At 44.5% G+C, this 27552-nt stretch overlaps 2 protein-coding genes across 4 annotated transcripts; both read right to left on the bottom strand.

Annotated features, from left to right (window-relative positions):
• Nucleotides 1-820: 820 nt before the first annotated feature.
• On the bottom strand, nucleotides 821-12309 carry LOC121351666 (3 beta-hydroxysteroid dehydrogenase/Delta 5-->4-isomerase-like). The gene is made up of 4 exons (XM_041464000.1): nucleotides 12266-12309; nucleotides 11721-11934; nucleotides 5819-5983; nucleotides 821-1804 (listed from the first exon to the last, which is right to left on the bottom strand). The coding sequence occupies exons 2-4, from the start codon at nucleotides 11872-11874 to the stop codon at nucleotides 990-992; spliced, it is 1134 nt and encodes a 377-aa protein (XP_041319934.1). The 5' UTR covers nucleotides 11875-11934; nucleotides 12266-12309; the 3' UTR covers nucleotides 821-989.
• Nucleotides 12310-17503: 5194 nt separating this feature from the next.
• HAO2 (hydroxyacid oxidase 2) lies at nucleotides 17504-25561 on the bottom strand. Of its 3 annotated transcripts, none has more exons than XM_041463963.1 (7): nucleotides 25431-25561; nucleotides 24501-24652; nucleotides 23427-23727; nucleotides 22850-23027; nucleotides 20978-21136; nucleotides 19224-19293; nucleotides 17504-17559 (listed from the first exon to the last, which is right to left on the bottom strand). In XM_041463963.1, exons 1-7 carry the CDS (start codon nucleotides 25559-25561, stop codon nucleotides 17504-17506), a joined length of 1047 nt encoding a protein of 348 aa, XP_041319897.1. The 3 variants fall into 3 exon arrangements, with proteins under 3 accessions (XP_041319897.1, XP_041319896.1, XP_041319898.1); XM_041463962.1 differs by having other exon boundaries at nucleotides 22850-23065; nucleotides 23444-23727; XM_041463964.1 differs by lacking the exon at nucleotides 22850-23027 and having other exon boundaries at nucleotides 23444-23727.
• Between the last annotated feature and the right edge of the window lie 1991 nt (nucleotides 25562-27552).

Here is a 27552-nt window from a genome sequence, read left to right as displayed (position 1 = left end):
ATGTTTGAGAAACAAACACTGGATCACATTTGTTTGCTCAGACAAGATCTGTGTTTTTGCCCACCAGTCAAGTTACACACTGTGCAGAAGCTCATGTGGCCATCAGAGAAGCACAGGGGCAGCTCACGTGTACCTATCAGCCAAAGTTAGCCTTTGTTCCCAGCTGAAATGTGGTAAGAGCAGGATTTTTTTCAGCACTCTTTATTTTTCCTCAGTGTTCAAATACATTGACTCTGCAGTGGGAATCCCTCTGTGATCAAGGCTTTCCTGCAATATTTTTCTCCCTTCTCTTTTCTTGAAGTTGTTCTGCTGGACACCCACTGAATTTATTGGAAAGTGAGGGTGTATAGAGAAGTATTCACCTGACCAAATCTGTCCCTTCTCTCCCTCCACACACTGTCCTAACTAAAACTGCATTGCACTCATATGGTACTTTTGATCTCATGATGCTTACGGCGCTCAAAGTTTGACTGTCAGGTGAACATGAAATGCACAACATCCCTGAAAAAGTGAACAAGATTTGTTACAGCTTTTGCCATCAGGTGGCTTCTGCCTGCTGCCTCTTTGGTGAGGCTGGCAATCTCTGAGTGAACGGGGTGTAGCTGAGTGGTGCACATTTGTAAAGTGCGGTCATACTTCTAGGACAAGTTGTGTTTTACAAAAGCCTTGGAGGTGGCGTGGAGTGAAAGAAGGGCTGAAGTGTTCACGCCGTGGATTGTGTGGAGTCTTGCTGAAATAAATCTTTGTGCTGCAGAGCTGTACAAGTGGGTGTGGACTTTGCAGTGCAGTTACCCTCATCAGCCTGCACTCAACAAACAAATGAACGTTTCACTTTTATTTATTCTGAGGTTGGGGGTGAGGGGTTTCAGTGGGCTCTTACACAAAGTATTCATTGAAATGCTTTGTCGTTTGCCGCTGCTGCTGCTCGCCCAGCTCTCCTCTGGCTCAAGGCCCTGCTTGCTTAGCTGGGTTTCAGCTCCTCCTCAGGCTCAGGCAGTGCTGCTTTGCAAGTACAGCCTTCTCTGGGGGATCACAGAGGCAATCCACTCCCCGGTGCCCTGCTTGGCCTCTTCCCACGTGTAGCGCGGCACGTAGCCAAAATCCTGCTGTGCTTTTCTGTAGGAGAAGGTGAAGGGGGTGTTGAGCAGCGTGACCAGGTGGCGATTGGTGGAGGGCACGTATCGGACGAAGGGCCGCAGCAAGAAGCTGACCATCTCCAGCAGCAGCGAGAAGTAGTAGAGCACCGTCAGGGGCATGGGGAGCCGGGGCTCGATGCCAAAGCCCAGCTCCTTGGTCAGCTCGTAATTCAGATCGGCGTAGCTCATGTGAGGGGTGTCATCTGAGATGTAGTAGAACCTGCCCCTGACGTGCTTGGCTTTCTGCGGGGCTCGCAGGGCCTTGGCCGCCTGCACGTGTGCCCAGGCGACGTTCCCCACGTACACGGGGTTCACCAGGGCCTCCTTCCTGGAGAAGCGCAGGTAGATGTTCTTGTTCAGCAGGCACTTGTCCAGATGGCCCTGGAGGAACGGGCAGCCTTCCCCAAAAATGTACATGGATCTCAGGGCGCAGGTCATCAGCGTGCCACCGTCCTTCAGCACCTGGCCGTCTGCTTTCAGCACAGACTCCTCTGCCAGTCTCTTGGTTTGGGCATAAGGAAATTTGGATGTGCTCTCATAAGCTGTATCTTCGTCACCATTGAAAATGGGGTCCCCTTTGCAGTTTGGGCCTGTCACTTCTATGGTGCTGGTGTAAATGAAGTGCTGGACGCTACAGCGGACACATGCCTCCAGCAGCAGCTGAGTACCTTCAGAAAACAAACAGGAAAGGCAGTCTAGGGCCTCCTAACCAGGAAAAAGTGGGGGTTTCAGATCAGAAACAGCGTCTCTGGCCCGAGCTTAGCCAGATCTCCCTCCCTGCAGCTGGAAGAATCCTGTCCTGAACAGGGCAGTATATTCAATGACACTGAACCTGCTCTGAGTCCGTATTTGAGTAGCATCAGTGCACCTTCCAGAGTTAAACAAGGGTGAATTTTGGTCCTAATTGCATGTTGTGGGGTTTTTTTTTTAATGCCAATAATCAAATTTTTGCCTTAACTCAGCATGGAGACTGACCACAGATTCAGGGACTTGTGCCAACTTGAGTAGGCTTAAGGCAGAGAACCTTCAGAAGCTGCCCCTCTCCTGAGCTATCATCCATGCTCTGTGGTGAAGCCACGTTTTTCAGGGTTGAGGATGCTCTTGGGTGGTTTGCTAAGAAGGGACAGAATTATTGTGGGACCTGAAGGTCTGTTCCAAAATCAGTGCACTCACACCCAGTGCAAATCTATCCAATACTTGACTGACTGAAGAGAAAGGCTTGAAGAGAAACATGGTGAAGCAAGGCACTATAACATGTAGTCAGATCATAATGTGCAATGAGAAAAGAGAGGCTTGTGTATGTATGCCTCCTTTTCTGGCATATTCTGGCTTTTCCTTGCAGTACTACAGGATTTCTTACATTGAAAATCCTTTAATGCTTTCATCGGGGGCAGCAGAGGTCAGCTGTTCAAAGTCTTTTAATTAGCCAAGAAGGTTAAACAAGGAAAGCACACTGAAGGGGGAAATAAATACTTTAATAAGTTGTGTTGTTATGCTTGCAATTAGAATCATCTTCTTCTACCCAGCTTTGAGGCAGAAATTGCCTTATTTGTTGTGCATGGTGTAATGAGAGAAATTAAATGTAAAAAGGCCAGTGACTTTGGAAGAGAAGACACAGCTCAAAGACATTTGGAAACATCTTTGGCAAAGGAACACTAAATTAAAATGACTGATATCATATCAGATGGGTGTAGCCTAAAATCCAGGGGATAAAATCAAGTACCAGCAGTGAGGCACATAAAAGATCTTCCAAGTCTGCTCAGTCTGTTACAGCAACAACTGAAGGCAGCACAATGCAGGCCAGGCTAGTGGGACTGAAACGAATATAATGAATTAAAGAGGTTCAGATGAGCCAGGAATATTGGCAGCAAAATATGGACTTGTTAATGAGTGAAAAATAGGAAGAATTATTGAACTGAATATTGTTAGGGCACCAAAATTCGTCTTTTTAAGCGTGAACAAGAAAAAGAAAGAAATTGAAACAAATGGAAAACAAATCTGGATGAGGCTTTCAGAAACATTAAGGAAGCGCAATGAAAAAAAGTTACACAGACAGGAATAAATTAATGTGAAAAATGAGTTCATGCAAGTCACCCTGTTTAGATGACATAAAAGCCAGGGTCATCTGGGAAAAAATGTATTTATTATATTATTTTTTAAATAATAGCTTTATTCCTGCTGTCAATACTGTTTGGAAAATGAGGGAAAGTAATCAAATACAGAAGGTCTTGATGAAATCAAATGAGATAGCAAGTTTTAGAAAAAGGCAATCATAAAATTATCTTGAGAGTTATCTCTTCAAGATGAATTTCACCCAAATAAAATGTGGTTTATTTGCAAATCAGAATTGCATGTAAAAGTTTAAAGATTCCTACAGTAATGGGAATCTGAGTTTCTTTCATATAGCTTGTAATAAAGTAAATTATTACTGTATTACATGTTTTCTTCAGTGAGAGAGTGCCCATGGTTTGCTTGCCCTTCTGGCTGAGGATCTGGTTCACAGAAGGTTTTTTCTTAGATCGTAATTAATTATTTTCTCAATTCCCTTCCTTTTAAAAATTTGCTTTCCTTCCTTTCTAAAAAAGATATTTTTTGCTCTGAGATATTGTGTGGCAATGGAGGAAAGCCCTGCAACAAGGCAAGTTTAACTTTCTCACTTGTGTCCGGGTTTGGGAACGTCCACACCTGATTCTTGAAACATTTATATTACACAAATTGTATTTTCTAGGAGAAACAAAACTTTCATCCTGCAAGCCCATGAAGTACATAGCAGTGCCCTGGCTGATCAGAAAACCAGAAGAGCATCAGAATGGAAATGGAAGAAAACAGTGAAGAGAGGAGAGCAGTATTCACTTGCTGACCTTGTGGCCACTTGGCTCTGGGAGCAGGACTCTGGAGAATATTTCATTCTAGCAAATGTTATCAGCTAATCCTCCCTGGCCCAGTGGGCTTTTTTCACCCATAGGCAGACACTGTTGGCAGGGGAGTGAGTACTGGGGAGTCAGAGCTAAAGAGCTTTCCGGGACATTTTTTGGGGTTTTTTTGTTTTTTGGGTTTTTTTTTTTTTTTTTTTTTTTTTTAAAACAGTGAAGAGAGGAGAGCAGTATTCACTTGCTGACCTTGTGGCCACTTGGCTCTGGGAGCAGGACTCTGGAGAATATTTCATTCTAGCAAATGTTATCAGCTAATCCTCCCTGGCCCAGTGGGCTTTTTTCACCCATAGGCAGACACTGTTGGCAGGGGAGTGAGTAATGGGGAGTCAGAGCTAAAGAGCTTTCTGATTCTGCTGTAAAGAAACAGATTGTAGTGGGAGTACAGTAATAAAGACAGAGCTTTAGAAATCCTCTATCTGAGCTACCAACCAGGTATATTTTCATATTACCCAATGCACAGGTTTCCAGGAACTTGCCTTTCTACTCTTCCCTCCTGACAGGGGCCTAAGAGGCTGCCCAGTGAGCTCTATGCTTTGATCACTGACAGTCTGTGGCTTTGACTGAGCAGAAATGAAAGGGTCTGGAAGCTAATGGTACAGGGAATGAGCCACACTGAAACAACTAAAATGCCATCCCACTGTTTTTAAGGTTCATGTAAGAAACAACTCGACTGCCAAGAATTCTCTCTTCCTCTGAAAACTGGTGAGCAGCCAAGATTTGTGAAAGTGATGCCTGTACAGGTATGTTCCTTATTTTTCTGTGTAGAAGCCCTGTGTCTGTGGCAGAGAGGAACAAAGAAATGGGAAAGCTGTTCATGTAAAAAAGAACACCTTCCCCAAATCTCGCCCAAGCTGTTGAAGCAGCACAGCCAGGGAGGCCAGTGTGCCTGCAGGTTAGGCAGTGCCAGTTCCCTGAATGGCACTGGGGGTTTTGGCCTCACAGACAGGGGGTGAAGTTGTTCTTTTAGAAAATGCATTTAAACATCCTGGTAGGTGATGCTACATGGGCCATTCCTAAGTCTAAACCTTCTCCCTTCACCTGATCTTTCCTGAAGAATGGGAGTTCCTTAGTGGAAGGGAAAATCCCATGACTGAGTCACTGAAACCCCTCTCTCCCAAAGCTCTGAGTTTGTTGGGGAATTTTAAATTATAAACTCAAGTTGGGAGAGCACTTGTTCCTCTCAACTGCCTTCTTGCACACACAGACTTAAAGGCAAAGGAAGGAAAAAGAGAAAAGAAGAAGAAAAACAACAGCAAGGAGAGAGCCACAGGCTCTGGGATGTTATCAGTGCAACATCTCTGTCACTGCAGCCAAAGTCTGCAGTATTTCTAAACTTTGAAAAATGTACACAGGCAGGGATGCCATGTGGGGTGGGAGAATAAGAACCAATTTCTGAGGTGAGCATTGGGATTTCAGAGGGGAATTGCTTTCAGAAAGTTCCACTGAGCGTGGGTTTATGACTATCACCACTGAAGGCAGAGCTGTGCAGACCTCAGCATGGGCATATATAAGTGTTGACAAGAATGAGTGATCCTGCACTGCCCTGAAGTGGAAGACTGGGTGTGGAGAGGCCCAGAACTTCTTGGGGCTGCACAGACATGGGATTTGCACCCCTAGGTATGTCTGTGCACGATGCAGAATGTCCCACTTAACCTGGCTCAAAACAAACACGGCTCAGGTGCTCCTTCCCTGAGCAGACAGTGATCAGGACACGGATGTGGCTTTGAGGAAGGTGCTTGCCCTGCTCACCTGTTACATTGACTTCCCAGAGCAGCTTCTTCTCGATGAGGCCCAGGGTGTCAATGAGGGAAGCCGTGTGGATGACGAGGGACACTCCCTGGCAGGCTCGGTGCAGGAATGTCACATCTCTGATGTCCCCTTCCAGGATTTTCACCTCAGTCTTCCCCTTGAACTCTGCAGGGGCAGCAGAAAACAGAGCACAAGACCTTACAGGCACCCTGAGAAGAGCACTGGAAGGCTGGTGAAGAGCTGACCCTGCCTGGCAAGTGCTGTCCAGGAACTGCAGGGATATTTTAAGGCTGTGAAACAGAAGGCATTTCCCCAGGACTGTCTTGTCAAATGCTAACTACAGTGCTACAGAGATTTATTTTGCATTACCTACCATAGATCTGGAGCCAATATTCAACATGTTTCTTTCCATTTTATTTTTTAGAGAGAGATCTTTTCCACTGCTAGCAAGCTTCCTTGAGTTGTGGCTGTGTTAATGTTCACGGAGGAGTAGCTTTAGCTGTGCAGGTGCTGGTGGCTGCTGGCTATAGATGTGTTAACCCAAGAGCTCTGAACAGGCACTGCATGTTCCTGTTTTCAAGCTGATTTATGATCTCCCTCCACCCAGGGCATGTGAGCACAGGGATGTATTCATACCTATTTTCTGCCCCTTTACCTTGTCTGTACTGCAGCTCTTCTAATAAACTACATACAATTCTGACATCTTTTTCTTGTACCTTGGCCAGGACTTACAGTCCTACAGACTTACAGCCTCTTCCAGCTCCAGCTCTGGCTCCATTTCAGTGTCTGTGCTCTGGGTGTTTTGTTAGAGAGTACAGTGCAAGACTCAGAAACAGCTAGGACTAAAAAGTCATTTTTGTGCTTAAATTTACACTCTTATCTTCAAGAAAGTAAGACAGCAGCAACAGAATGAAATGGCAACATTCTACTGTACCTTATGTACCCAGAGGGAAAACAGTCTGAACTTTGGGTTGCACATAATGCCATTTTGCAGATCAGAACCTGCTTTTCTGTGAAGGACTCAGAAGGAGGGCACATCACTTCAGTCAGAAGTTTCAGTATCTGTGCTGCTTGGTAATTAAGCACATACCTCAGCCAGAAACCATAACCTCCAAAGTCTGCAAGTCTTTCTGGCTCATACCTGAACTCTCAAGCGTGTTCTCCTGAGCTACCTCAGCCTGGCTGGATTAAATCCTGCTTTTTAAGCCCTGTCCCTCCACAGCAGCTGCAGTGTGTGACCCCAGAGGAGCTCTAGGTCTCAGAGGCATCCTGTGCTGGGCAGAAGGATTCTTTCTGCAGAGCTACACAAACATGACCCAGCACCAAATGATCATCTGGAAAAATGTGCAGTCCAAGGCAAAGCTGCTGTGCAGGGAACTCAGCTGGCCTGGTGAGCAGTGCCACGGCACAAGAGGGGACTTTCTCAGCGTGACCCACCAGCTGTGAGGAGCCGGTGCCCTCGCAGCAAGTCCTCCAGGAGCCTCTGCTGTGGCTGCACTAGATGGCTCCCCGCGCTCAGCTAGGGGCAGGGACTCTGCAGCACAGGCACGGCCTCTGTCTTCTTCCAGCGTAATCAAATGCCCCTTTTAGATAAGAGAAGAACCTGATTCATTTGTACAGCTTTTAGCTTCAGCCGTGACTGACATCTTGTGTATCCTAGTGCTTTGTCACCAGCTCCAAAGCAGACACTATTTCATCCCATGGCTTTAACAGGAAACACTGAGAGAGACAGCTGTTGGATCAGGAACTGAGTGGGAATATATTTTTTAATGGTTTTATCTCATTTTCTCTATAGCACGCTAAGAATGTAATCCTGTATCAATTTAACAATTATTCTGATGCAACAGGCTTAAGGGGCTTTTTTCCCCCACCACAGACAGTTGGTCTGAGATTTAAGGTTTGTGAAACATTTGCTGAGCTGTTACTAAATCTAGAGTTGCTGCCCTCCCAGCAAAGTCATTGCCACATGCTGTCTTCTGCTTCTTTATTTTACAGACTGCATTAATTTCCTAGGATTCCTGAATCTTCACTCTGACTCCTACTTGCATGGATGCAAAAGTATCAGACTCAGGCTGGGCTTTTTTAAAGCACCTGGTAGTTAGATTTGCTCTAATAAATATTAGTGTCTGTACTGCCCTTAGGTTGATGTTCTCCATGAACAAGACTTTATGGTGTTGTAATAACCCCAAGAACAGACAGAAATAGTTTTCACAACATAAATTCTGACATGTGACCTCTACAAAGTTATCACAGTGCCCAGGAAGGGGTTAGGAAAATGCAAGTTTTATACATGCAAATCAAAGCTTTCAGGAAAAGTACAGAAGAACCCTGTCCCTTTTAAAGCTGATCATGGGAAATCTGCTGTCTAGGTGCTTTGTGCCTTGTTTGGGCTTGCAGCTTGTGTGTGTGTGATATGAGTCAGGAAATCTGCTCCTCTGTTCCATTTTAGCCAGCAGAAGTTGCCATGGTAAGAACAACCTGGGCCTTGCTCCCTTTAGCAGCATCAGCTGCATGTCAGGAATCAGCAGATTGATCTTGTTTTGCTCTGGGTGAAGACAAAACTACAGGTAAGCTTGGAAGAAAAGAGAGTTAAGAAATGACTGACAGACAGTGGTTTCAGTCTGAAATGGCCAGCAGAGAGAGCTGCTCTTGATTTCCATCTAGACAAACCATTGCCCATGCAGCAAAAGAACACATGTGGGTAGGTCAGAGGGGGAGGAACAGAATAAATTCAAGTCACCTCTCCATTTTTGCATAGAGTGATTGTGACAAAGTACCTACTTACTGGGAAAGCTTGTTCTCATTCACCAGTGGTTTCTGTGTCCTCTGAGTTGTAAGTAATCTCCCTGCTTGCTGTGGGGTAGCTTTTGCTTGAAAATGCAATGATTTCTCAATAAAATTCAGTGTCCTGTTGTGAGCAGTTTTTGACTCAGCAGTACAGTCAGACTATTTGCCCTAAACTTGAGAACAACATAGGAGTTTTGATTTCCCCAGAAGCACCAATGCAATAGTGAACAGCAACAACAACAAAAAAGAATTGTGTAAGTGGAAGCACAGGAAGGGCAGAAAGATAAATCTGTGTGGGAGATGGGAGGTAAGAAACCCAGGCACCAAAGCACCATGTTCAATGTGACATCCATTCTCAACCACACAATGGGAGCGGGTGGACTCCAACTCACAGCCCTCGACACTGACTGGATCATCCCAGGCTCCCTGGGGCTGTGGGACACCACAAATGCCACTGTCCTGCACACACTGAGTGTGATGGTCAAGCTCTCAGCAGGAAAGTCGTTGGGACAAAAGAGGAGTGTCCCTGAGTGCCTTCTGGCACAGAGACCTGTGACTTGCACACACTGCTCTGTCTCACCAGCCACAGCCCTGACCCTGCAAAGATATTGCAAGTGCAAGGTGCTCAAGAGATTAGTGAGGAAAAACCCACTCAGCTCTGCTCCTGGCTGTTCCAGAAATCCAGATAACATCTGCTAGCAAGTAAAAGCCCCTGTAGTAAAAATAATGCAGGTCAGAAGGGTCCAGCCTCACCCACAGGTTTTGGAATAGGAGTCACTGAGACAGAGAAGGGCTTAAAAGGGAACAGCAGGGAAATATTTCGGGTAGTTCTGAGCACAGGGACTGGCAGGACACTAGAAGAGATGTAGCCACAAGGGTTGATACAGGCAGAGGAGCTGCCAGTCAAAGTGCAGGGTTCAAATCCGTTTAAGCACATCTGGAATGTCAGCCTACTGCCTGTTTATGGGAAAGAAAAGGTTTTGGTAACTGATTTTTCCCTACTCCCTGTGCTGCTCAGATAGGCAGAAGGAATGTTAGAAGAATAGGAGAGGGGGTGTGTGGGCAGTGCTTCATGGAGGAAGAAGGGAGGATAAGGAAAGAGGGCGTAGAGCTTGCCTATTAACAAAAAACCAAAACATCAAAACGTTTGCTGCAGCCCAGCCAAGATTGTGCCCACACAAACAATGGTTTTCACTCCCCAGGATGCTTCATTATCCGCACAAAGCTCTTCTGGCCCAAAGCAGTGTAGATGCCTCTGTACTGCTGCATCAGTGCTAAGCCACACACACTCCTGCTGCTTCAGCCTCTACTGTAGCTGCAGATTTTGGGTTTGTTTCTGTGGAAACTCTCTGGAAACCAGGGCAGGAAGGGCTGCTGCAAGGCTCAGGGGCATTTAGAAATCCTCAGTGAAATACTGAGTCAGATTTAATGGAGAAGAAGTTTGAGTTGTGTAAAACCATGATAAATTGCTTGTGCAATTTGTACCAGCTTTATTGTGCTTTGTCGCTATTCCTTGATGACACTTTAATGCTCTATAGAGTGACTGAGGCTCTTCAGCAAATCATGCAGAGATTCCTTAAGGGTTCCCTTATAGTTTCCTGCACAGAGGAAGAGGAATCTTGCAGTGAAGGTGTCATGGAGGAAGACTTATGAACCTGACTGAATGTAGGCCCCCTAGATGCCTTTTAGCCCCTCAGATGCCCTAGATGTTTAGAATCTCAATAAATAGGACATACAAAGTAAAACACTGAGCTGCTTTCCCTGAGGATAAGGAAAGAGGGCGTAGAGCTTGCCTATTAACAAAAAACCAAAACATCAAAACGTTTGCTGCAGCCCAGCCAAGATTGTGCCCACACAAACAATGGTTTTCACTCCCCAGGATGCTTCATTATCCGCACAAAGCTCTTCTGGCCCAAAGCAGTGTAGATGCCTCTGTACTGCTGCATCAGTGCTAAGCCACACACACTCCTGCTGCTTCAGCCTCTACTGTAGCTGCAGATTTTGGGTTTGTTTCTGTGGAAACTCTCTGGAAACCAGGGCAGGAAGGGCTGCTGCAAGGCCCAGGGGCATTTAGAAATCCTCAGTGAAATACTGAGTCAGATTTAATGGAGAAGAAGTTTGAGTTGTGTAAAACCATGATAAATTGCTTGTGCAATTTGTACCAGGTTTATTGTGCTTTGTTGCTATTCCTTGATGACACTTTAATGCTCTATAGGGTGACTGAGGCTCTTCAGCAAATCATGCAGAGATATTCCTTAAGGGTTCCCTTACAGTTTCCTGCACAGAGGAAGAGGAGTCTTGCAGTGAAGGTGTCATGGAGGAATACTTATGAACCTGACTGAATGTAGGCCCCCTAGATGCCTTTTAGCCCCTCAGATGCCCTAGATGCTTAGAATCTTAATAAATAGGACATTCAAAGTAAAACACTGAGCTGCTTTCCCTGCCACAGACTGTTTCTGACACTGGGCACATCGCTCACTCGTGCTGCCTCCAATCCATTCAAGAAGCCTGCCTTGCACTTTGCAAATGGGTTCTGTCTCTTCTGTTCAGCATTTGCTTAAACAGGAAACTGCAATAATGTTATTAACAGAAGCAGTTTTAAAAATACTTCACCACAGCTCTCAGCCAGAAGATCACTATTAATCAAATTAATCACAGGTTGAAGAAAACCACTGGAATTTGCACCCACAACTTTTTCACTGCCTTCGCTGTCTGGCACACCAGAGCCCAGCAAAGCATGCTCTGGATATCTCTGCCCTCCCACCCAGTATAGCAATGCTTGAATTTTCCTTTCCCCCAAGAAGAAGTGTGAGATTTTTGCACTAATTTTGCTCTGTGGGTTTTGTTGGAAGAGAAGTCAGGTTGAAGACAGCCTTTTTACTGCATGAAATAAAATATATAAAAGCCTCAGGGCCTGACAAAAAAACCCTCTTGTTTTCACATTTTACATCTGATTTCTGTGCTGGAGGAAGAGGGAGGGATAAAGCAAGGATTCCTTGAGATAAAACCTCCATCTGCAAATCTGGTTCAGATGAGAGGTAGAGGCTTACCAGCTACCCACGTGGGACTGCAGCACCCCCAGTGCAGCACAAAATCCTCAGGAAATGGCACTTACTGTCAAACCTCCCGAGCGCCTCAGCGCTGAAGGCTTTGTCCAGCAGCCGGATCTCAGCCAGCGCCTCCTCTTCTTCCAGCAGCAAGCACACAATCCTCTGGCCAAGAAAGCCTCCTGCTCCTGTCACCAGGCAGCTCACCCCACCCAGGGACATGGCTCTGGGCTGCTCCTCGGTGGTGAATTTGCTGTCTCTTGAGTTTGGTTCTCCTCCTGCCTGAGGGAAGGAACATATGACATCAACCTCTGGAAACGCTGCAAATCAAAGGGTGTTACCAGAAGGAGAGACTACTGAGAAACAAACTTCAATCCCTACATCAAACTGGTTTTTAAGCATGCCTTACTTTTGCTAGCTATTCCTATTCAGAAGTAGTCTACGTATTTTTGCCACGCAAAGAAAACATCCTAACAAATCATTACAAACCGATTCAATTAACAAATCTGAAAATGCTCAAAATCGACTTCAATGCCAAACCAACCCCTCAAAACTCTGCCTTGAGTCTCGGTTCCACCTCCCGGGCACTCAGAAGAGTGTGGGGGAGATTTGCCTGTATTTATATCCTGCAGGGCACCACCTCAGTTATCTTGCTCCCCTCCCTCCTGAGTGCCTCCTTTGCTGCAAAACAATGTGATGCTTCCACACCACTCCCACCAAAGAGGAAGGCTCTGGACACAGTGAGGTCTGAGCCTAGATGTGGTCTTGCATTCTTAAATCCCCAGAGAATAAACCTTCATGTTCATAATTCTCTTCAGCTGCACTTGCTTCTGTAATACAGTGCCAATATTGTGCCAGTATTGAAGGTAGGGAGCATTTAAATTAAATGTAAATAGAGGAAAAGCTATTTAAAGTGGTTTGAGGAGTGAATTCTGCTGCTGCATATTTTCTGGATACTGGGCTCCCCCATTAAAGTGTGGGTTTCTCACTCTCTCTCTGTGCAAGATCAGAAACTAACCCTGTGGATTTTGTATTTGTTCAGTATACTACAGGCATTTGAAGTGACGAAATTGTTTAATGTACCATCCAAGTTAAACTCAAGCTGCAGGAGGGAAAGATTCACCTCTGGAAATGTCTTGTGCAAGAATACCTATTTAAAGTAGGGCTCTGCAGTGATGTGTGTCGTTACTGCTTTACATCTCCAACACGCAGGGAAAATGCCCAGGTTGTTTCTCCCTGGGCTTTCATTCCACTTCCAGCAAAACTGTTCTGTAGTGTGAGACCAGGGCAGGGCAATAGCCTGAACCTCCTGGGTCTGTCAGGACACGCTGGCTGCAGCTGTATTTTCTCTCTCTCTCTCACAGGGATAGGCTGACATCCCTGCTGAAGCAGGATGATAAATAGGGAGCTGCCTTGAGCGACAAGGAAGCTACAAAGAAGCCCAGCAACACAATTAATTAGGCTGAAATCACTGGAAAAGGGATCCCTGATTTGGGGCATGGCTGGAATGGGTCTCTAAAAATGCTTTGTTTCCATTTGTGCCACTAATTGCTAGGCTCCTTTTTTATTCTATCATGGGTTTTGTTCACTCATTAAAGAGAGCTCTGGAGAAAAGCTGTAGAAGAAGCATCCCCACACTGTTACTTTTTTACAGCAAAACTGGGCTTGCAAGTGACAGGAGGAAAGCAAAACCACTTCTGTTGGAGGAGAAAGGTTTCTAGCTGACACAGATGACAAAATTTTGGCAACTGTTTCAATCCCAGCGTCCTTGAAAATCTGTTCCTTACCCCAGCAAAGCTTTAAAATTTTGTTATCAGTGGTTCTTTCCTTGGCTTTTCACAGTCAGGACCTTGACGTTGTATACTCTTATCAGAAGCTGCTGCAAATTAATTTTGTGCACTTTGCAAGGAAAATAACTGACCAAATCCTGCTGCTCCAAGAGGCATTCTCTGTAACAGGGCTTTCTTTTTGCTTTCACAAAGGAAATAAAATGCTTTGAAGAGGCATTATAAAACCAGACAACACCACATAGCCTCTTAGGACAGAAAACACTCTTGTACACCAAGCTTGCCTATCAGAATGACCAAGCTTAGCAGGGGTAGTGCTTATATGAGAATATGTGTGTTTCATGGGAGCCTGCAGGGAGATTTACTGCTGCTCTGCTTTGTCCTCTTAGGTACTAGTCAGACAACTGCTTGGCTTAGTTTGAGAGAATTTTATACATCACTGCCTTCATCTGAACTGCGGTGTGTGAATGTCAGTGGTCAGATATCAGCAATTTGCTCAACTCCAGCTCAGACCTACTGGTCCTTCCTGCAGTCTCAGCTAGACACAAGGTTTTCACCTCTTGTTTCGTGCTGCCATCGCTGCTGGGGCTGCTGAGTGGCACGCCAGCTCCTCCTGTCAGACAAGACTGGCTCTGGTGCTCCCCAAAGGACACGGAGGCAGGTGCTGGAATGGGCTGCACACCCAGAACAGCTCCAATGAGCAACAAGGCCAAAGTCCACCAGACCTCCAACCACCAGGAGCAGCTTGATGAAATTCAGAGTTATTGCACAGGTGGGGGACTTGCAGATTTAAACATTATTGAGCAGCATTTGAAAAGTGTACCAAGCTGTGTCAAGGCACAGACATTTTTTAACTATGTTGATGTTTTGCTTCTCTTTGACTTCATTGTAAAATGAAGCCACCACAGTCTGGTATTTTGCTGTAGAATGGACTGCATTACTTGGAGCATTATTTTAGAAAATCAGAGCTTGTACATTTTGATAAGTGTTGGAGAAATGCTATACATGGGCTAAGGGGATAACTTGGTATATGTGCAATGCACCATGTCCCATTCCAGCCTGGCCCAGGAACAGTTGATCCTCTGATTTCACTTGTGCCTACTGTGACAGATACTTTGGGGCAATGACTGGCAGGTGTTAGAGAATGTATTTTCTTAGCCTTGTCACAAGGAGAAAAATGGATTGGGAGGGAGTGTAGTGGAGATGAGAAGACAGAAAGAGAAATAGTGAAGGGGAAATTCCCAGCAGCATTAGGAAAAAACTGTATCATGGTACTGGAATGGTTATATGCAATAACATTCCAGGGCATGGATGTTTGATGGGATAAAATGTACTTTTACAGAGGGCAATGCTGTTTAATTATGGAATCAGGTAAACTGATTTTGCTATCAATCAGGGTATCCAGAAGTAAGAAAAAAAGAACAGATCTATTTGTCCAGAAAGAATTTTAATTCAGGAAAAGGATTTCTGAAGTCTGGTCTGTTGCCCAGACCTATGAGAACTGAAGCAGGGAAAAGCAAAAGCAGCAAAAGCATACTCATTATTTAGCTGGACCTTTTGATTTCTAAATGTAGAGTAATTGTGACCAAACACAGACACACACACACACATAATTCCATGTTTCTTCTCATGTGAAAAATTAATGTGTTTCTCTACCACTGTATGCCTGTAAGCTGGCATGCTGGCAGCTCTGGGAGAGAGGCTGGACTTTGAAATGTAGATTTACTCAAGGAAAACTTCTGCCCTTCAGTGTGGGAGGCACTGTTCCCTCCTGGAAACATTTCCCTCTCTTCTAGTTATACATTGACAAGAGGGGAAAAATATTTAAATAATTAACTTGTGGACAACTGTCCTGTATCGGACTCTGAATAAACACAACTTCTCATAGTGGAGGAGAGTTGTAAGACACTTGTATCATGGTGTGAAGGAAACCACCTTAAGAGGCTTCAGTGTTTCTGTGTCTTCAAACCTGACAAAGAAAATATCTCCTATTTCAGTAATACCAAAATTCTTCCAGTAGAATGGAGAAGGTGATTGTAAACATTTCTGACATTATCTCCAAGATCAAAAAGGCTTCTTGCAGTAGTCTTTGCCATATTAGACAGCACATGATTTCGGCAATTATCTAGAAACAAACATTTAGTCTCCTTTCCCCTTTACTTTTAGGAGGAACTCTTTTTCCTCAGGTGAAATTGATGAGTGACTCATATATTTAAAAGCTGGAGAAATTTGCATCATATGCCAAAGAAAAATGTTTGGATCCATTTTGTAGATAAACTACCCTTGTAAGTAGGCTGATTCTCTGTCCCATCCTCCAGGGATGCTGGGAAGCAGCAGGGTTTGATTAGTCCTTAAGCTACGTGTTTGCAATCTTCGAGGACAGTTTTTTTTGTAAGATTTAACCTTGCTTGAATGTGTATCAGACATCAAGTACATAAAGCAGAACTGGGTGCCAACAATGGGGCATGAAACTTTGGTATGCATTGGCTTAGGTCTAACCCAAATCACAGAAAACTCCGAATGTCTTGGAAAAACTGGGCTTGTTAAATAGACTCTCACCCTGATTCAACCCTGTGACCTCTCACTTTAAGTTCACTCACCAAATATCTTTGTTTTTCACTCAGAAAATGCTTTCTTGCAGCCTTTCACGGAGATATACGTGCTGCCCCTGCAGCTCCACGTAGCTGGTCATGGCAGCACAGTGGTGTGGCAGGGTACAGATCTCATGTGCAGCTCCTGTTTTATGATTCTGTGATATCCTCCTACAATTCAGATTAAAGGCAGCCTCTGGGGATCTCTGTGCCAACCTCTTCTCACAGCAGTGCCAGAGAGGTTGTTCTGGACCTTGCCCAGGCAAGCTCTGAACATCTCTAACAATGGAGGTTTCACAAACCCTGCATTGCAGTGTCTGACTGCCCTCATGGTGATTTTTTTCCCCCACTGATTTCTGCCTGGAATTTTCCTCATTGCAACTTGTGCCCATTGCCTTTCACCCTTTTACTGCACACATCCAAGAAGTTGGCCTGGATCTTCTCCAAAGGAGTGGTAAAAGGCATGATGTGATCCCCCTCCCGCTGCCTTTAGCCTTCGCAGCACTGAGCACTCCCACTTGTCTCATTCTCTTCTTGTACATCCTTGAAATCCATCAACGTGTGCAATGTGCTGTAATTCCCAAGTCTTATCTGCTGGGCTGTCAGTCTGCTGACAAGGTTTATTGTTACTGGAGCAGAGAGGAAGGCCTCCATGTGAAGGCCTCTGGAAGATCGCTGCAGACACTGTTATCTCTGAGAGAAACTAAAGTCTAAACAGAGCAAGCCAACGGGGTTAGCTTCTTCCTTCTGCCTCCTTTGGGCTGATTTAAAGTAGGCTTTATGCAAAAGGTCACCTTTTGGCAGCACGGCTGTCCCTGCATGTGCCAGGGAAATGGGTATCAGGGTATCTGTGGCTCCAAAGCAGGGGGAGGCAGGGGGTTGCACCCCTGGAAAAAAGAGCTGGCTCGTTCCCCACAAGGGGCACTCTGCTCCACCCCTTCCCTGCTTTGCTTTTAGAAGCAGTGGGCAAGAACTGTCCCCACTTTCAAAGGACAGCTGGGGTGCCTGGTAGCTGATTCATCTTACTTCTATATCTTTTATGAATACATCCAGGAAAAGCCAAGTCTGTGGAAGATAGCCACAACACTTACTGTCCCCGAGCAGGAGAGGTGTGTGGATTGGGTTGCAGTGAGACTTGGCCTGACAAGTGGAAAAAGCAAGGCACAGGGTTTTCCATGTCTGGCTGTCCAGGTTAGAGGAACTTTGGAGGAAGACCCAACATAGGTAATGCTGTGGAACAGCCAGTTTAAAGAAAATGCATTTAGACAAGTAACAATTACCCAGACTGTTATGGAATTCATTGGTCTCAATAAAAGCAGAGAGCAGCCTTTGCTAACACAGAGCCTTTCCTAATCTTTTCAGAAGTTTCCAGAAAGCCTTAGCAGATACTTATTGCACCTCCTTGTTCATCTTCAGTCTGGCTGGGACCTTAGCTTCTCCTGCCTCTGTTTGGTGGGCATGGCAGGAGGCTGATCACAGCCTGGAGAACTGAACCAGGTGCTGGCCAATCTCTGAGACGCTGGCACAGCCTGCAAGAAATGAAACACTGGTGAGAGACAAAGGTCTGTGGATGAAGCTTGGAAGCCCCCCTGCTCTAAATCCCAGTCTTGTACAAGCCAGGTTGGAATAGGTTGGTACTTCAATATCTCCACTCCTCAGTGGCATCGTCAGCCTCGAGGTTCAGCACTGGAGTCCCCCCACAAGAAGAGGTAGAAACATGAAAAGAATTATTTTTATAACAAGCTGAGCAGGGTGCAATCTGATCCAGTAAAGTCAGCAGAAAAACACAGAGAAAAGACAGGGGTTGCTGTGTGCCAAATGGCCAGATTTGCACTGCCATTTAATTTGGACAAATTAAATGAGTGGAATAAGGGTGCTGGTTGACAGCTGGCTGAACATGAGCCAGCTGTGTACCCAGGTGTGGTACAGGGACCCTGGCCTGTGCCAACAACAGTGTGGGCAGCAGCACCAGGCCAGTGATTGGCCCCCTGGACTGGGCACTGCTGAGGCTGCACCTTGAATCCTCTGCTCAGGTGAGGTTTAGATTGGATATTAGGAAGAATTTCTTCACAGATATCGTTATCGAGCACTGGAATAGGCTGCCAAGGAAGTGATTGAGCCACCAGTTCTGAATGTGTTTAAAAGACACGTAGATATGGCACTAAGGGACATGGTTTCATGGTGGAATTGGCAATGTTGGGTTAACTGTTAGACTTGATGGTCTTAAATATCTTTTCCAACCTAAAAATTGTATCATTCAATGAATTTCACAGCCTCAGCAAAAAGATCCTGACCTGCTACTCTTGCTGAATTCTGTGCTCTTTTGCATGAAAAGAACTGTTAAAGTCTGCTGGGGAAAAAAACCCAGGAATCTTTACTGGTTGAAAAAGTAACCCATAAAACCACACTACAGCCAGAGGGATTTCAGCTCCAATCTCCCAGTCAGTGCTGCTATCCACTTGAGTTCTACATGTCATAGTATATAGAATATCCTGCATTTGAAGGAACCCACAAGGATAATCCAGTCCAACTCCTGGCCCTGCAAAGGACACCCCAAGAATCACACCATGTGCCTGAGAGCACTGTCCAAATGCTTCTTGAACTCTGTCAGGCTTGGTGCTCTGGGGACCCTGTCAGTGCCAAAACCCTCTTGTTCAAGAATAAAACTGGAGCTTGCACTGGGATCTGCAAATTTGCTGTTTGGTGAGAGGGTCAAACAGGGCAGCTACAGCTGAGTGCAGGAGTGAGAAACACACAGTGAGAGTAAAAGCTGGGAGGAGACACAAAGGCTTTTAAAACATGTGTAATCACCTACAGACTGTATTCTCTAACACACAGAGAAAAATTCTGCATCCATTTTTAATGAGCTCTTCATGCAGAAAAAAAGATCAGCTGCATTTAACCTTGATAAACACTAAATACTGAAAAACTTATGCCGTCTGTACTTAGCAGTTTTGCATCTCTTTACTTGGGTCACAGAGCTGCTCTAACCTACTCCCTCCCTGCAAACTTCATTGCTATGACACCTGGAATGCCAAGTGGTTTCACAGGAAGAAGAGAATCTCAAGTATAGCAACTAAAACAATCTCAGCTCCTGTGGATTCCCTTTTTGTCACCCATCCATCACACTCCTGATTTCACAGTGCTTGCATGCAGGAACATCTGTAACACCCATTACAAACAAAATACTTACCAGCTAAGGCCATAGACAAGCGAAATTCATCCTGAAGGATTCTCAAGACATCCTGAAGACCTTCTTCACCCTGCACCAACAGAGAAAGCAGTCAGGGTAAAAGGAGCACTGGCACAGAGCAGTGCTGCAGGATGCCTGCACCCTGAGAGCTGGGATAGTCCCTTAAGTCTGTGCCAATTCCAGTCTCCCATGGAGATGAATGATTAAAATTATATGATGGATGTGCTCAGTTCATCACAGATTAATTTAGATGCTTTTCCTTTTGGGATACATCTGAAGAGGGAAAGAAAACAAAGCTGTTTTTCACTTCTGACATTTTGTAGCTGGTTCTTTTTTTTAGCTTTAGTTTCCCCCCACCAATGGGCTTGCTATTTAAAATGTCAAGCCTTACAATGCTGACAGGTTTTAACGAAGTAATGAGAGTTTTATATATGTTACCACTCCAGAAACTGTAGTTTACTCAAATATTAGACTGAATCTTTAAAAATAATAGACTATGTGTTTTTCTCTTTGTAAGTGACACCAAGAAGCTCAAAAGCCAATACAATGTACAGAAGATTTTGATCTTCCTATGAAACACTGGGGAATTAATTTTTTTTTCTCTTACATTTTATTTTAATGTCTTGCAATAATGAATGTTTTGGGTGCAGACAATGTTAGCACTTGTTTATGCCCTTCCTCTATTGTATGCTTTGGTAACGCCACTGAGATACATCTTTAGGAATACTCTAAGGACTATTACACCAAAGCACAATTGAAACCCTCCAAAATCCCATCTCCTTTCTGTTTCCCTTGTGGAAAAAGTGCAGGCAACTCACAGGAACAGCTCTTTCATCTTAGGCCCTTTGTTGATATTTACTGCCAAAAGAAATAGTACTGCCAACTCTTACCATATTTTTCAGTAGATTCAGGTGATTTCTTATCAAAGCCTTGCTACTGGAATCTACAGCAATCACACCACTAGACAAGAGTGCCATTTAAGAGAAAGGAAATGTGTCTAGACCATGTAAAAAAAGTATCTTTTCTTCTAGAGAAAAGTTTTGGAAGACTCCATCCAGAGTGTAAAAATAAAAAAATTAACAAAAAAACCCAACTGGTATAATAATACTATTTTAGTTGTAATTATATTATGTTACCTCCTGCATCAGAGGCCTAATTGATGATTCTGGATCATAGAAATATGCCTGGAGTTGAGAAGCAGCAAAGCTGGAACTGAAATAGCAGTGGAAAGCCCAGGCACCTCCAGGACAGTTTTGCTCAGCCTGATTCAAAATGTTTCAGCCATCCATGGGATGGAGTTCTATATGTATTTCTGAAGAATTCATAGCACTGCTGTGAAACTGTTCTACCAAAACCATGTATTGTTCCCAACTATTTGCTGAAAGCAAATAAAATTGCAGACTAAGCTTTCTGGCAAATAAACCCAGCTCCAGTTTTCAAAAGCACTAATGGTCCCGAGTCCTAAAGTACTTTGGCATCAAACTGCAACAACAAGAAATCAGGTCCCACAAAACAATGCTATCACCTTCAAAATCCCATTGTTCAAAATCCCAGGAAATTGTCAAATTCAGTGTATTTTTAAATCAGAAGAAATGCCAGGGTTTCATTCTGTGAATTGGGGGTGATTCCACTTCAAATTCAGCAAAATGAAATTTTAAAATATATTCTCCACCAGTGGCATCTCTGTGACTTCAGCTGCAGGACTGCTGGAGAGTGTGAGAAGCAGGCATATGGCCTCAGAGCCCCTTACTCACCTTGTAAGCCAGGCCCCACAAAGCTGGTCTTCCAATGAAGACACATTTTGCTCCCAGAGCCAGGGCTTTTAACACGTCGCTTCCTTTTCGTATTCCTCCATCTACATAAACTTCGACTCTGCCTCCTACTGCCTCCACAACCTCAACCAGAGCATCAATCTGCAAAGAAGAAGCCAGTTTCACCTTGAGAGCAGCTTTTGATTCCAAGAGAAAGAGGATATATTCCAAAGAGACAGGCAGGGATGCAGTGCTTTACTAGGAAACCTTCTCGAAATGAAAGGTGACAATGCATCACAAATAGCAGAATAACATGCAGCTCCCTGCTCTGCTTTCCAGATACTTAATGCCATTTTCCAGTGCTTTGCTTATACTGATATTCTTTGCTATCACTTTTGATTTGTGAAAAAGTAACATTTTCAATAGATTTATGAAAGATTTTAAATATCATTTTCAGTGGGAATAACTGTCATCAATATTTTACTTTTATTTGAGACAATGATGAATAATACGGCTGTTTGCATAAAAGGCTGATGTCAGACTTCTGCTGCTCAAACTACCCAAGCTCACATTTCAACTTAATCCTGGTGACCACTTGTTGAGTGCCTCCCTCTAAAGTATCTATGAAGGGTTTCATTTGCTATGTAGTACAGTCAGTCACTTTCTCCAGGTTAAGTCTCCTGATTCCCTAAGGTCTTTTCTGTAGAGTTCAGCATGGAGTAAGCCTTGGATATTATTGCAGGGCAGCACCATGCAGAGATGCTGGCTCTGGCCCCAAAGGCAGTACAACCAGGGGCAGGACAAGGCACTGGACATAATTAACTCTCCTTCAGAGCAAACCCAAAAGGCTCTTTTCTGCAGTGTCTTATACCTTTTTTCCTTCTTTTAATATTTTTTTTGCTGAATTTCAAACTAAAAACATTCTGGCTGAAATTTTCTAGGACTAACTCAGCAAAAGCCAGGCTTGACACCACAAAAATAGCAGACTCAAACTACTGCCTTGTCTGTGTATGTAAAACAACTTTTAAGGTAGAAGAACAGTTTAATGTGGATGCCATTTCTGTTACTATACCATTAGCACTGAGGATTTTTTTTTTTTAATTCATTATTGTCAGCCTTGACGCAGAACAGAAGAGAATTCCCTGGTACCTATTTTTATTTAACAAAAGAAAACCAAGGAAAGAAAGTTCGTAAGATACTGTGCAATGCAGAACTGTAAAATAAGAGCAACTGGAAAAACTGACAGAAGCCAAATTAAGCCAGTGAAATACACACATGTCCAAACAATGCGTGATTTCTTTGTACAAATTTAAAAGCAGGGGAATTTTTCTCCAGATAAGTTATCCCTTTTCTGGCTCATGTAAGTCAATAAATTCCCGTTTAGACTTGAGCCTGTAAATACGCAAGCAGACCTCTCACTAAATCTAGCTGCATTGTTTTGCATGTTTTGACAGATGTGAACAATGAGAATACATTATGCTTTCATTTGTACAATTTTGGTTCCAGAGCTTTGTTTTCTTTTTGCTGCAGTGCGCAAAGAGTTTGAGTGCGCTGCACCAGCTAATGGAGGCACAGGCAGGAACTCTCCCTGACTTAGGGCAGTAGTTTATCTGCACTTAACTGGGTTCTGTGGTACTTACAGAACCTTCCCAAGAAGCTGAGGAAATACTTCAGTGGGTAGCCCCCATGCCAAGGCATGGATCTCACCAGTTTAAAGCTAAAGTATATCTGCACACATCCATGGCCACTGGACAAACTCAAGTCCACTAGTAGTGTACGCACAAACCTGGGCGTAGAAACACTCAGGTTACTGCAAACGTGCAGACTGTAAAGGGGGAAAATGTGGGACATCCATTTTCATCCATTCTCACTTACAGTGGCAGGCCCTTCATCCAGTTGCCTTCCACCATGGTTGGACACAATAATTCCCTGAACTCCATGTTTCACTGCCAGCTCTGCATCTTCTCTTGTCAAGATGCCTTTGATGATGATGGGCAGGCGTGTCAGGCTCCGCAGCCAGTAAATGTCATTCCAGGTGACTGAAGGATCCAAGCTGTTGGGTGGCAGTCCATACTCAGACCAGTCATCTCCCTACAACCAAAATGAAACAGCAAAAGGAAAACTCATCCAGACTGCAACAATACACAGGTCCCTTGGTGTCTTTCCTTGCCCTAGAACAGATTAATCAAACTTGCCAACAGACATGTTCATCGGCTCCAGAAATGTCACATGTCTCTGGAGGAGAATAATTACAATGGGGGTGGAGATCAGTGTCTCTAAGGCAGCTGGGTGGGGATTTTGAAGACAGAACCCAATCTGGCAGGAGGTCAAGCCAGGATGCTGCGGAACCAGCAGGGGAGAAGATACACCCCGGTACAGCAAATGCCAGGGCAGCAGTTACCCAGTGGTTTTTCTCTCATGTGGTGCATGCCAGGGCAGTGAATGAAAGGACGGGCTCATTTTACAAACCTCAAAGGCTCCTTCCAAGTTCTTCACTTTCATGTGGGGAGGAAGGCGGAAACCATTGCGGACATCGTCGCGTCTCTTGCCTGTGTAGGGCAGGTCGGCGGTGAGGACGAGGCCCTGGAAGCCCAAGGCCTCCGCCCGCTGCACCAGCTGCTGGGAAGCTGCCCTGTTGCGGTGGATGTAGAGCTGGAACCAGCGGAGGCCGCCGGGCGCAGCCGCGGAGATCTCCTCCAGCGTGCAGGTGGAGTAGGTGCTGGCAATGTAGCAGGTGTCCATTGCTCTGGCCGCTTGGGAGGCATTGGGAAGGAATCAGAAACAAAGGCATCTGAAGGGCCTTGCCAGACATCAGATACAAAACCATGCGCTGTTTGCAGAGACCGCCCCAAGTCCTGATTTCATGCGTATCCTACAAAGCACAGGGCAGCTATGTCCCGGGATTAACCATGACAGTGTATTTGCCATGCACTCTTGTTAGTCCTTGGTTAAGAAAGCAGAAAAAGGAGATGTAATTAACCAAGCTGTGCTTTCATTTTGCAGCTACATGTTTAGAAAAAACATTAATTTTATCTTTATGACTAAGTCCTCTCAGGGATGTACTGTTAAATCTATTCAGTGTACGCAGAAGATAAAACATTTCTAGGGGTCAGGTCTCCAAACTCTCCACAGGATTTGTGAAAATGGGATATCTTTTTGTCCAAGGGAGACATTTCTTAACCAGTAACAAGGAATTCACAGTCTGAGTCCCATCCACCACTTTTACCACCCATCTAGAGCCCCCAGGACTGAAAACCTTATGTGGTTTTTGGTATGAGTCAGAAATGTGCCCGCTGCCTTTGTCTTCAGTTTGCAGCAGACTCCATGGGGCTAATTTTTTGTGCTGGTAGCTGCAGAAGAAGAGCACCATCTATGCAGCATCCCAAGCAGGGTGTCAGAAAGTGGGAATGGAGTTTGACCCCTTAAGCCTGAAAATTTTTCTCAGTCGCACTTCAAGTCATCCTAACAGCTTCTTGAGGCTACAACCCCCCTTTTGGTGCTACATGGCACCAGAGCAGAAGAGTACCTCTGGCTGTGCTTTTCTCTCCATCAGGCCATGCTAGCTGGTGGAAGCCTGTAGGAGCAATTCCTACAGGAAAGCTGATTTCAAAGCCCAGGATTTTAGTCCTAATGTCCATCACGGATACGTCCCGCAGCATACGTGGCCGGAAACGAATTCTGTAAGGCAAAAAAACCCCTTCAGGACAGTAGATGTTCAGTGAGTTTTCTGAAATTTCATGGAAACCAGGTCTTCATTCACCAATGGCAAAGAAGGAATCTGAGCCAATGAAGAAAACAACAAATAATAAAATTATAATGAAAGAAAATATAACAAAGGCTCTTCGTCCTTTCTGTTTACTTTTAGAGTCAATTCAGCCAGCAGTTCACTCACTTTGCATTAATCCTGTTTTACTGGCCACAGTACATGATTTCTGCGTCTCCTGCCTCAGCTCACCTTGTCTTGTTCTCCCACTGTCCTCCCCCAGGTTCCTTTTACTTGCAGCCAGGCTGGGTCCTTCCACTTCACCATCCGTGTGTCTGTCCTCACTGTACTGTGTGCCTGCCCTCAGGCTCTGCAGCGTGTTCCCCAAATCCCACCCTATTTGCACACAGTCTTTCTGCTGTTCACCAAGAGCTCCCTGTTGCAATTCATTCTATTGGAGCTGCTCATGCCCATTCCTGTAATGCCACACACTCCATAGCACACTGTACCCTGCCCTACCCTACCCTAGCACCTGCCTGTACCCTCAGCATCCCTAAAGCATCATACAAGCCATGTTATATTCAGTCTGGCATCACAGCACAAGATGCATGTCACTCAGGTTTTGCATTTAGCTTGGGTACCCCCTGGAAAGGGATAAGGTTTTGGGTGCCTTTGCTTGTCAAGTCCAAACTTTTGCACAAAACCAGTTTAAATGGTCCCAGTACAACCCCCTTCATTTCCTTCTCACTTTACCTTTTATATGCCAGGATGTTTTCATCTCGTGTGGTACAGTCATCTGCTCCAGCTGCAAAATAATCCCAAGCAATCTTGGGTAAATACTTCTTAGCATAAGCTTCAAAGTCAGAAAGACACACCATAGCCATTGCTGAGAGAGGTGTAGGGAACCTTGAAGAGAAGAATGACATGGAGCAGAAATTAGATCCCTGAACTGTCATTCTCTCTTCCGGGGGCTCTAATGTCAGTGAATGCAAAACTTGGAGCCATCTGTTTTATAGAAGAGCTGCTGAGAGCTGTCTCAGTCTATCTTGCACATTGGTCTAAGAATCCTCTTCCCCAGTAGGAGGAAAACTTGCGGATGCAGCCATGAGAGCAGGAGGAAGCTTGCATCTCTGTGCCTCTCTTCCTTCTGTTTTAAACAGCACCCTGTTTAAAACAGAAGGAAGAGGACATTTTAGGTGCTCTGCTATTTCAATTGTGTAATTCTGTCATAAGTTCCATTTTAAAACAAGCTGCATTATTTGTTCCACTAATTCTGCTCAAAGGGTGTCCCAGAACACCATTTGTTAGATTACCCCTAAGGACGGCACCGTGACTGAACAATTAGTTATGGAGGAGCACAGCGATGGAATTCAACATCATGAAATCTGGAAACAAGTAAACACAGAGTCTACATGTAACCTGCTCCAGGATGAACACACTGTAAAACTATTCCAGACCCTGAGAACAAGTCACTGTCAAGGCCAGTGCTGTGGAAAAAACAAAGCATTTTCTACAGATCTTCTTTTCTCTTCTGTAACAAATACCTTCTGGGTGTTTGCATTACATGCTGGAGCACTGATATATACTATAAAAGGAACATACAGAATTTGGACAAACCATAAGAAAACACTGGCAAAAAACAAATTCCACAATATGAAACATGTTTCTGAGAAGTAACCTCAGCCTTTCAGGGAATGGAAGTGAAGTTGTGTGACCCAGATGTCTAATCAAACCAACATAAATGCTGCCCAGAAAATGCCTGCACTTACATACTTTTGAAGAAGCAAGAACTGAAAGCCATGAAAATTAATGTTTTAGCAAACCATGCCTGTGTGTGTGCAGAAACATGTACAAAACACAGACAAAGTCAATTTTCTAAATTGTTTGTTGCAATTACTTCTGCAGTCCTGATTAAAATAAGTATTTAGCAAGATATATGGAAACATAAAATTTTAAAACAGCTGTGGCTCAGTCAGACTTCTCTAAAAAATGTACAGGAAGAAGTAAATATCCTAATTTTCAGGATTAACATCCCATTCCAGATTAGCAAGGGTTGCAAGCTTCACCAAAATCAGCCCCATGTGTCCCATGTTGGTCACTTTTGGCACATGTAAACATGCAGGTTATGTACACAGACACAGCCTGTCAAACTGCAGGCACCCTGCTTCTCACTGACTGAAGTACCCCTGTCTACATTTGAAAATTGGGACACACAATTCTCTGCTAGTAAAGAGCCCAAGATCAGGAACTCATTGGAAGAGGAAGAAGAAATGCAACTGATTTCTTCGGTATTTTTCTGTCTGCTCTGACATGTAGCAGGGGGTGCAAGTATCCCAAACCTGCTTTCTCTGACTTTGAGAACTGTGCTGATAGCACAAGTCTTCATAAATACACTGTGAAGTTCTTTAAACCATCTATCACTTCTGCTTTTCTAACTTTTAGAAAGGTCAACGTCATCAAGCACAATAAGATAAACCAAGTCCTCTCATGGCAGAATAAACAGGAATTTTTAAAAACCCAGGCCCAGTCCCATCTCCCAATTCAGACCTCAGTTCAGACTTACTTTGGGTTTCAGGGAAAGCTGCAGGGGGTGAGAGCCTCTCCTTCAAGTTTGCCAGCAAACAGGATTTTGAGGAGGTCTTTTCACTGAGTAGCTTCTGTTTCTTCTGCAGTCAATAAGCAACCACCAGAGATTAAAGCTCAATCCTGTGGTAAACTTTGTACTGTTTGTATAACACTAACTTTGTTTTGCTATCAGGAGATTAAAAATCCCTCCTAAAAAAATGCATCACCTCATCAGCATTGTGATTGCTTGGGACAGAGCCCTGTAGCTGAGCTCTTTGGCAGTGGCTGATGGCTGTGCATTCACTTAGGC

Source organism: Pyrgilauda ruficollis, unplaced genomic scaffold (assembly GCF_017590135.1).
Source record: "Pyrgilauda ruficollis isolate IOZ18807 unplaced genomic scaffold, ASM1759013v1 scaffold17, whole genome shotgun sequence".
Taxonomy (NCBI): domain Eukaryota; kingdom Metazoa; phylum Chordata; class Aves; order Passeriformes; family Passeridae; genus Pyrgilauda; species Pyrgilauda ruficollis.
Note: the sequence above shows the minus strand (reverse complement) of the source record. Positions and strands in the feature narration are given on the sequence as shown.

Excerpts from the sequence above, each read along its gene's own strand:
- LOC121351666 (XM_041464000.1), bottom strand. The coding sequence starts at position 11,874 with ATGTCCCTGGGTGGGGTGAGCTGCCTGGTGACAGGAGCAGGAGGCTTT. Across the intron at positions 5,984-11,720 it reads GGCGCTCGGGAGGTTTGACA|AGTTCAAGGGGAAGACTGAG; the intron begins GTAAGTGCCATT and ends CTGCCCCTGCAG. Across the intron at positions 1,805-5,818 it reads CTGGGAAGTCAATGTAACAG|GTACTCAGCTGCTGCTGGAG; the intron begins GTGAGCAGGGCA and ends TGTTTTCTGAAG.
- HAO2 (XM_041463962.1), bottom strand. The coding sequence starts at position 25,561 with ATGGCTATGGTGTGTCTTTCTGACTTTGAAGCTTATGCTAAGAAGTAT. Across the intron at positions 23,728-24,500 it reads AGAGAAAAGCACAGCCAGAG|CGGCCAGAGCAATGGACACC; the intron begins GTACTCTTCTGC and ends ATGCCTCCCAAG. Across the intron at positions 23,066-23,443 it reads ACTTGGAAGGAGCCTTTGAG|GGAGATGACTGGTCTGAGTA; the intron begins GTTTGTAAAATG and ends TTTTGGTTGTAG.